The following is a 10,741-nucleotide window of genomic DNA, read 5'->3' on the forward strand; positions in this document are numbered from 1 at the left end:
ACCAGAACAAACAAAATTATCCTTCAAAATAAGTATAAGAAAAGAAAAGAAAACCAGTAAAATTGTTCACCTTTATTTGACTGGTGAGTAGCGTATAAGAAACTTAACTTGGAAATAAATAAGTAAAAAAAAAATTATTTACGTAATTGTACGAATAACTTTAAAACTTTTGAATTTGACCGATTCTTCCATTCACTTTAGAGAATCTTAAAACTGTATCTGGACTTTAATTCTCTACCACATCACATGATATAGGCCCCATCAAATAACACTGGATTTTTTTAATCAAGGATAATGCTTTCCCACTCACTTGTTAGTGCGAATTAATAAGGAAAAAGGAGGCATAGAAATATAATTGATATAATAATATATGAATATGATAAAAAAACATTATTTATTTTTTTTATATATGTCAACAACGTGGTTAACTAGCAAATCTATTTTCTTTAAAATAGGTCATTTTTTATATTATGCTAAATTTTTATATATAAAAATACATATTTTACCATTATTAAGAGAAAAAAAAAGAAAAAAAAAAGTTGGTTCCATGGGAAAGTTAACAACTTATGATTAGCTGGTGATTTGAACGTGTGAAAGATGATGAATTGATCCAATTGTGATGTGTGGCATCAAGTTGTAGCAGTGATCTTGATTGAGTGATAATTTTTAGGGTTTGTTTTGGCTGTTCTATTTCTGTACACGCTTTGTACTGTTGCAACTTTACACCTAGCAGACACACCAGGTACAGAGAAAAAAAAAATTATGGGTTGAAGATGATCGAAGAAGGTCTAAATTCTCTACTATCTTTTTTATCTTTAAAATTAGCATTAAAAATACACTATAAATACTTACAAAAAATAATATATTTTAAATTTTCAAATCAAAACATTTTAAAAACACTAAATAACACCACAAACCTTCAGAAAATCCAAATTCGAGAGCCACACTCCAATCACTGAGTAGTCACACTAAACCCAACCTCACGCAATGCTCTTCCCCACACGCTTTCCTTTGTACTTCCCTGGTGGGTTTCACTTCATCATTCTTAGATTAGAATTTTAACTATTTTAATTTATTTTATTCAATTCAAATTTAATTATAGTTATAACTGTTATCTATCTTTATCAAAGCCGTCAAAATGGGTTAGAACTCGCGAGCCAACCCGACTTATCACAGATTCGATTGAAATTTTTTTATAAATTTCAATATGAGTTGATTTTTGACCCAGCTCACTTGGAATCCAGCTCAACTAGAATCCAGATTGAACCCGTGGTGAACAAGGTTGGCTCACCAACCCGCAAATAAAGGGTCACACAAGTATTTTTTTTGTTAAGTTGAACTTTGTATTAGGATCATGTTAGGTTATTGTTTTTAGCCAACACAGAGATCATTTATATTATTGTTTGTATTTGGATTATATTAAAATTTATTTAGATTTTAATTAGAATTATAATCTAGTTTTGACTCAAAAAAATAAAAAATTGTATTTTTTTTAATTAAATGAGTCTGTGAGTCAACCCGTTTAATCCACTAACCCGATGTGAGTCGAGTCGGGTTGAGATTTGTTTGGATCGCTAATAAATGCACCAGATTGAATTTGCTCACTAAGTGATCAACCTATGATGGGTAGAGCTTGGTCAAGATTGATCAGGCTGAGTTACCTTAATACCTTATCTTAACTATTGTTATTTTAAAAACTAAAAATACTATTAATGAGTTTTTTTCTCATTTATACTTGTATTCTTTTTCATATTTTTTAATTAGTTTACACATTTCTTATTTATATTATGTAGAAATGAATAAGAGTATTATTAATAGAAACTTTAGGTGGGATGAATTGAAAGAATAGGATCGTATTAGTCTTCAAAACTTTATTTGGTTTAATATTTTAAAAGTTTTGAGAAGAATTTTAGAGACTGAAAAATTAAAATTAAAATTGTGTAAGATTATAGATTGAATAAATTTACTGTCTTATAAAATGAAATTATAGAATTAGTTAATTATAAAATGTTAATAGGTGGTTCAAAATTGAAAAAAAAAAATAACAAACGATCAATATAAATGTGATGATTAATATGATATTAAGTCTATTTCTTCACACAAAAAAAAGAGTATGATAAAGTATAAAAGAATACATAAATAAAGTATAAAGTATATTTCGTGAGTGAGTTACTGAATAGCATGAAAACATACAAAGTAAAAATATATATAATTTTGTACATATATTTATTTATAGTATTTATAATAGGTTTTATATTCTAATTAGATACATTTAATAATTCGCTATTAATTCTTATATAGTTTATAATATATATATATATATATATATATATATATATATATATATATATATATATATCTATAAAAAAACTGAGTATCTTAAATTGAATAATAAAATATAAAAAAATAAAGTAAACTCTCTAATTCAGAGTTAATGACTACTTAAGAAAAGGTATGCTACTTGATAAAAGAAATTAATATTTTATTTATAAATAAAACAATTATAAAAATAATAACAAAATATCAAACTTCTCATACACAATAATATCCATTAATAAAATCATTATTTAATTCATCTTGAAATATCGGGTCGATCTTCCGGGATAGTATTGTATTATTCTTCTAGAATATGCATTATTAGCTCTGATTAGATTCTTGATGTTATAAAAAAAGTATACATTATGTTTAGGTGAAAAAGATAATAAATGATTCTCTTTTATTTGAATTTAAAGAAAATAAAAAAGACTCAAAAAGGAAAAAGAAAAAAATCTTTCTTTAACTACAAGTAACTATGTGTAGTTTGTACATGTAAAAATTATGACATCACGTTCCTTCCAGTCTGCAAATTATGCAAATTATGAGAGAGCGTAAAATTGTCTTCCATCTTCCATTGAATTCAGATTCCACCACCACCACGTCACCTCCGATTTATCCTCATCAACAACTCACCGAGTCACACACTTCCAGTTCTGCATCTAACTCGGTGGTTGTGGAGCTTCCCTTTTTCTCTCTACTCAGAATCCTCTTCAACGACACTATCCGACTCACCGGCGAAGAAGAAGAACCAACCGGTATTGACCGGCCCACCTCTTCCCCAACCGTTTCAGGTTCACACACAACGACAGCCTCCTCAGATCGAGTTTCTTGGTCGGAAATGGCCTCCACAGGCGCCCTGCAAAGCGGACACGTGGTGTGGGACTGGAACCAGATGTCGATGCACTCAGTATGGAAACTATGGTTGCATTTGGGTAAGACCCGACCCGTTTCCCCGTTCTCAAACTCAGACAAGCACACCGCGCATTCCGATTTTTGGGTGGAATCGGAGAAGGTGAAGACCGGGAGCGTGGAGATGACGGAGGGGTGGAGGCCGCGCGAGGTGAGGGCAATGCGGGCGGCGGGGTCGATGTAGAACACGAACCGCGGGCGGTTGATTCTTCGGCGAAGTTGTTGCCGGCGGCGAGCTCGAAGGAGGGTGCAGCGGACGTAGACGTGGAGGCAAAGCATTATGATGATGATGACGAAGAGAACGACGATGGCGATTAGCATTATCTTGCCGCTAAGCGCGTAATCCTTCGCTTCGATTTCCTTGCCGTCGTCGTTTTCCATGTTGTCGTTGTTGTGTGTGGGAGTCGAAGGTTTCTTTTTATTGATGCAGTGTGTGTGGTGGTTCGTTGTACTGGTAACGTTTATTTATCTTGAATTCTTGGTGTTACTTGTACTACCAGTAGATGCGGTTGACGCGGTTTTCGAGAAATGACGCTTCTGCCCTTTGTTGTCTTTAAGTAGAGTGAAGAAGTTGTGTTGGTTTGATGTAATTTTGGTGTGGTAGTGTCGTGGAAATTGTGTTGGCGTTTGGTGTGGTTAAATATCAGAGTTTTGGTTGATCATGTTATTAAAACTGCAGTTATATACAGCTAGCAGAAATTTCGTTCTAGCACCATAGAACAATGGAATGTTGTTGTTTGTGACTGTGACTGTGACTTATCCAGTGGTCAACGCTTAGTTGATTACCACAAATGATATCCCCCAATTTATACGATCAAACTTTAATGCATTGAACTGACCGACATGTTGGACTCTTCTTTAAGGATTCTCACGTTTCAACTCTTGTAAGTGATTTTTCTCAATCTTTTAACCAAATTGTAACTTTCCATAATATTTTGCAATGAATGCCCAAACATTAATAAGGCATTGCTTGTGTATAAGTTGACTGGTTTGGAGAGTTTTTTTTTTTTTTTTATTCTTTCCATGAGCTCGTCCGAGTATAAGGTATTCATTCATTTCATACTTAATTTTTTATCTAAATAATTATTAGAATTAAATATATTTTTGTTTTAATTTTTAGTGAAAATTAACTTTTTTTATAAATTAACCTTATTATTTGTAAAATTTCCACAAAATCAGTTTTCCAAATGTCTGTACGGAACTGTATAAAAAAATTGAAAAATTATCTTTTTGACAATTTTTTTTTTAACAACCTTGACAAAGTTTTTAAAAATAGAATTAAAGTACATTAAATTATTATTATTTTAATTAAAATAAAGCAAGAAATAATATTTTTTACTTAAACAAGAAAGTTTGTCAATCTATAATAGCTTAAAAAAATTATATCTTATCGTTTAGGATTTAGGGTTTAGTCTCGTTATCATTGAAAATTGATTATATTCTATTTGACTGATTATAAATATTTTCTAAAATATTTAATGCATTTTAGAAGTTAAATATTTTCGTGCTTGGTTTGAAGATAGATGTTAGCTAGAATTTTGAGGTAGTTAAAGAATTTAAATTGTTATTTTATTAAAATAGTTTTCAAAAAAATATAACTTTTTAAATTTTTTTAACGTATATTAGTGAGAGAAAGGAAAGATAAAAAATGAAAAAGGAGAAAAAAAAAGAGAGAGTAAAAATTAGTAGAAGATGAAGTTATTTGAATTAAGAGAAAAAAAAAGTATAAATAAGAGAAAAATAGAATAATGTTTTTTAATAATAATTTTATTCTTTTAATTATGTATTATTTTAATGTAATTTTAATCATTATTATTATTATGAACCAAGTGAATATCAATACAAAATTTACACATAATCATGTAATGTTTAAATAAAACTTGAATGTATTTTTATACAATGTTGAAAACACAATCTGATTCACTTTTTTATTAGTAATAAGTCAGACTAATAAAACATAAAAAATTATTAATTAGAGAAAAAATAAAAATAAAATTAAAATCGGAATTAAACCAATGCTTTATAATTAGATTTGAATAATTTTTATAAATTCGTAAAAAAGATTAAAATTATTAAGAAAATAATAGTGAAAAACATATGATGTAAATACTTTTTTAATTTTAATTTTATATGATATTAAAAAATAAATTACATAATTCTATAGTTAAAACTATAAATAAATTCATCATTTTCTTACAACGAGTGCGAATATATGGTGAGTAAAATAAAACAAACTATAAAATCATTTAAAAACAAACATATTAGGTGTTAACTGTTAATCAACTTTAAACATTACATCTAAATTTAATGAATAGTTTAATTCAGTTATTTACTTTTGTATGAAACAACCACTTAGGTGGCACGGAGTGGTGAGTATGGAAACTTTGGAATGAAGCCCATTTGGAACCTTAAAATGCGATCTTTGTTTTGTACTTTACTTTTCCTTGCACGTGAATTTCATTGCTTTTTATTCATATTCAAAAAATAATAATATTTTAACTACTAAATTTAAATAATTTTTTTATAATATGGAATGATATTTTCTAAATAATTTTAGACTATTAAAAATGAGAAAATATAAAAGTAAAAAATTACTTAAGATTATAAAAGAAAATTATCAAAATTTAGTAATAAAAAATTATTTTCTTATTCAAAATATACTCATATTATTTTAATATTTTAAGTTATATAATAAATAAATTAAAATATGAATATCAGTGTATTAGAAATGTTAAAAGATAAAAAATAATCTAATAGAGAATTTGTACTCTTGCTCGTGTACTTGTTTGGTTGTCATACATGCACACCCAAAAAAGTTTCCTTTCGGCCATGGAAAACCTCATGCCGCCAATCACAAAGGCGTTTGACCCCTTCTTCCTTTGCATCTTTTTCTTAAAAAATGTTCACCAAACCATTTTTGTTTTGCATCACAATTATGTGTAAATTATTGTTAAATAAATTTTAGTTTTAATGAGATCTAATGCATGTTTATATGTTAAAAAATATGTGTGAATCATTTGCTGTTTATTTAAGAACCAATCCAATAATGTGTTATTTTCGAAATTATTCTTTGTGAATTAGTCTTTACACAGGTGATGAGATTTAAGAGAGAACTTTGACACCTTGATGGCCGGATTGAATCCCTTGCGATTTTTAAGAAAAAAATTTACTTGCAAAAAATTCTCTAATAATCAAGTTAATAGAAAAAATAATATCTTTATGAATATATATATATATATATATATATATATATATATATATAACACTAATTAAATAAATTATAAGTTAAAAATGTATACAAAATTATAAAAGAAATTGCTTTAAAGTATTCATCAAACATTTATATATTTAATTTATAAACTAATCAGATAAATTACTAGCCAAATTACTTTAAAATAGACTAATAACTATTTTATTCATATTAATTAATATATTCATGGTATAAACAAGTGTACAGTTTTTATCTGGATTGTTGTTTATAAATTATTATATTTACATGATTATTAATCTTAATTTTGAATTAAAATTAAATGTGATTCCGTTGTTAATCCAACGAAGCCATGTAAAATTACAATACAACTCAAGCTAAACTAGGTTGGTTGAGTTTGATATTTCTTTGTTATTGTAAATAACATAATTATCTTATTTTATTTATTTCACTAAAACAAGCATGACATCTTAAATAATTTTCAAACACCCTTAACAGTTAAAATCAGATTGAATTAACGCGTATCATTTTAGTAATTAAACAATATAAAAAAGTTAATGTCAAAATCAATAAGAGACGTCGTATATTTTAAATTATCAAAGCATAAGAATAGATGAGGAGAGGAGATAACTACAATGACATTAGTAAACTTTTGAGTTATAATTAAATTAACAAATTATTTGTTAAAATGTTATTCTTTGAGAAGAGCTTGTACGGTAAAATAACAATATAAATTATATAAAACATAATTAGTTACCAATTATTTAAAAAAAGATAATTTGTGTATAATTTAACTTACGATAAGACGATGTTCTTTTTTATTATACCATATAATATAGTTACATATATTTAATTGTTTTGAAATATTCAATAGACCTCCTTATATAATGGATTATGCATCTTGGTTACTATAGCATTAAACATGTTTATAGTTGGTTCAATGTTGGGCTCATATAACATGTAAATTCACTTGGGCAAGTAAGCATGTGAAACTATATTTAATTTAATTTTTTAAAATTTGTTTACAATAATTAATTGTATCATTTAATTTAATTCTTCAAAACTTGTTTATAACATTTGCTTTACATTACATTTGTTTATTTATATTTATATATGAAGAGAATTAATCATGTTCATATTAATTTTTCAATTTTATTTTTTGAATACTTTTTTAAAATTAAAATAATTATTTTATTAATTTTACTGGAATTTCTTTTAGTTTAATTTGACTTTTTTTAAATTTAACAATTTTTTAATTATAAAATTACCAACAAAATAAATAAAAATTAATTATAATCAAAATATAAAAAATATTTATATTTAATTCATGATAATTATTTTTGTTTAATTTATAATAATAACAATACTTTTATTACATTTTATTATAAAAAATGTTTAACAATATTTTGAGTTTTCAATAAATTTATAAATTTTCAACTGAGTCCTATTAAGTTTTTTTGGTCTATTATATAAAGTGGTGGTAATTACCTTATGTCATATACTTAAATGTCGGTAATACTAAAAGACTCTGATTATAAGAATAATACTAAAACTTTAATGATGGAAATTTCCCTCCAATTTCAATTTTACGTTTAAAATACTTTATTGGTCCATGTTTTTGTTCAAAAATCTCAATTAGGTCTTAAGATTTCTTTTAGTCTCAATTATGTCCATATTTTTTAAGATGTGTAATAATTAGGTTTATTCCGTCACTGTCAGCTCCTCATTTATTTGTATTTTATTTTTATTTTTTTGAAAATTATTCATGTCATGTGTCATGTCAATATTGTGTCACGTGTTAAGTCATTATCTGGATCTCAATTTGGTTAATATATTTGTTATTTTGATTATATTTCAGTCCATTTTTTTTAATTCTCAATTTCACCCTTTCCAAATTGAGACCAAATTTAACTTTTATATAAATTTTATAATTATATTTTTATTAAACATTTTAATAATATTAAGTTTATTTTAATTTTTATTTTACATTAAACTTTACTTATATTTTGTTTAAACAAAATTTAAATATTTATTTTAACTTGTTACAAAATTGTTTTAAATAATTTATATACAAATGTTAGAGTTGGTTTAAAAGTAACACTTTTATAAATTTAAATATAAAATTTAAAAACAATTTTGTAAAATAAATATATTTAAATTTTTAAAATAAATGGAACTAATCAAAATAATAAATATATGGACCAAATTGAGATTCAGACAATGATTTGACACGTGGCACAATATTGAAGTGACACGTGGCATGAATAATTTAAAAAAAAATAAAAAAAATTTTAAAAATATGGACCTAATTGAGACTAAAAAAATCTTAGGATCTAATTGAGATTTTTGAACAAAAGCATGTACTAATGGAGTATTTTAATCTTTATTTTATTTAAAAAAACTATATATATATATATATATATATATATATATATATATATATATATATATTTCAAAGCAAGTTAAAATTAAAAAATATAAAATTAAAAGATAAAAAATTATCAAAATAAAAATTATTAAATTATTAAATGCAAAATAAAAAAATTTGTTCTTTAAATAAGATAAAATTATATTAATGATTATTATATCAAATTTTATTTAATATCATATTTAATTATATATTTGTATGGAAATCAATGAATATTATTTATCTTGACAAGACCTATAATAAAATTTTCAAATATACAATAAAAAAACATAATTTTTATAATTTTAATTTCATAATTTTATAACTTTTTTTTATCCAATTTGATCGTTAATATTTGTATATTCTATTATACAGCCATTACAAATTTATAAAAATATAAAATTATTAAATTATATGATTATATAATTATGAAATTTGAAAATTATAAAATTATAAAATTTTGAATCATGATATTACGAATTATAAAATATGAAAATGTTGTAAAATTAAATAATTAAAAAATTATGAAAATAATATTATAAAATAATATTTTTATTTTGCATTTAATAATTTAATAATTTTTTATCTTTTAATTTTTCATTTTTTAATTTTAACTTGCTTTGAAATATATATATATATATATATATATATATATATATAGTTTTTTAAAATAAAATAAAGATTAAAATACTCCATTAGTACATGTTTTTGTTCAAAATCTCAATTAGGTCCTAAGATTTTTTTAGTCTCAATTAGGTCCATATTTTTTAAATTGGGTAACAATTAGGTTCATTCCATTAGTATGGTGGTAACAGTGTTAAAGATGTGCCACGTGTCAGCACCTCATTTTTTTGAAATTTTTATTTTTTTTAGAATTATTCATGTCACGTGTCACTTCAATATTGTGCCACGTGTTAAGTCATTGTCTCAATTTGGTCCATATATTTGTTATTTTGATTACATTTTAGTCCATTTATTTTAAAATTTTAAATATATTTATTTTACAAAATTGTTTTTAAATTTTATATTTAAATTTATAAAAGTGTTACTTTTAAACCAACTCTAACATTTGTATATAAATTATTTAAACCAATTTTGTAACAAGTTAAAATAAATATTTAAAAAAATTCAAACAAAATATAAGTAAAGTTTAATGTAAAATAAAAATAAAAATAAAATAAACTTAATATTATTAAAATTTGTAATAAAAATATCATTATAAAATTTATATAAAAGTTAAATTTGGTCTCAATTTGTAAAGGGTGAAATTGAGAATTAAAAAAAAAGGACTGAAATATAATCAAAATAACAAATATATGTACCAAATTGAAATTCAGACAATTACTTGAGATGTGACACAATATTGGAGTGACACGTGGCATGAATAATTCTAAAAAAAATAAAAAATTTCAAAAAAATGAGGTGCTGATACGTTGCATATCTTTAACACCGTTACCACCATACTAACAGAATGAACCTAATTACGCAATTTAAAAAATATGGACCTGATTGAGACTAAAAAAAAATCTTAGGACCTAATTGAGATTTTTAAACAAAAACATGCATTAATGGAGTATTTTAATCTTTATTTTATTTTAAAAAACTATATATATATATATATATATATATATATATATATCATTATTGAGTTAAAATATTTAACAAGGAGTGAAGAGTTACCAATACTAATATTAGATATATAAAATATAACATCATGGTAAAAAGTCGTTATATGAGATTCATAATAAAAATATTAAACAACGAAATTAACAATATATAATACTGTCTAATGGACTTAATATTAATTTTATAAAAAAGTTTATTATATATCCGTTTTTGGATGAATTAGCCCAGTTACACAAATAAAAAAGAAGTAATATACTAATAAATAATAGACGGCA

At 24.3% G+C, this 10,741-nt stretch overlaps 1 protein-coding gene across 1 annotated transcript; it reads right to left on the bottom strand.

Moving 5' to 3' along the window:
* Nucleotides 1-2,697: 2,697 nt before the first annotated feature.
* LOC114177189 (RING-H2 finger protein ATL2-like) lies at nt 2,698-3,895 on the bottom strand. Its single transcript, XM_028062445.1, has one exon. It carries the CDS (start codon nt 3,604-3,606, stop codon nt 2,938-2,940), a length of 669 nt encoding a protein of 222 aa, XP_027918246.1. The 5' UTR covers nt 3,607-3,895; the 3' UTR covers nt 2,698-2,937.
* Between the last annotated feature and the right edge of the window lie 6,846 nt (nt 3,896-10,741).

This window comes from Vigna unguiculata, chromosome 3, assembly GCF_004118075.2.
Source record: "Vigna unguiculata cultivar IT97K-499-35 chromosome 3, ASM411807v1, whole genome shotgun sequence".
Classification (NCBI taxonomy): Eukaryota; Viridiplantae; Streptophyta; class Magnoliopsida; order Fabales; family Fabaceae; genus Vigna; species Vigna unguiculata.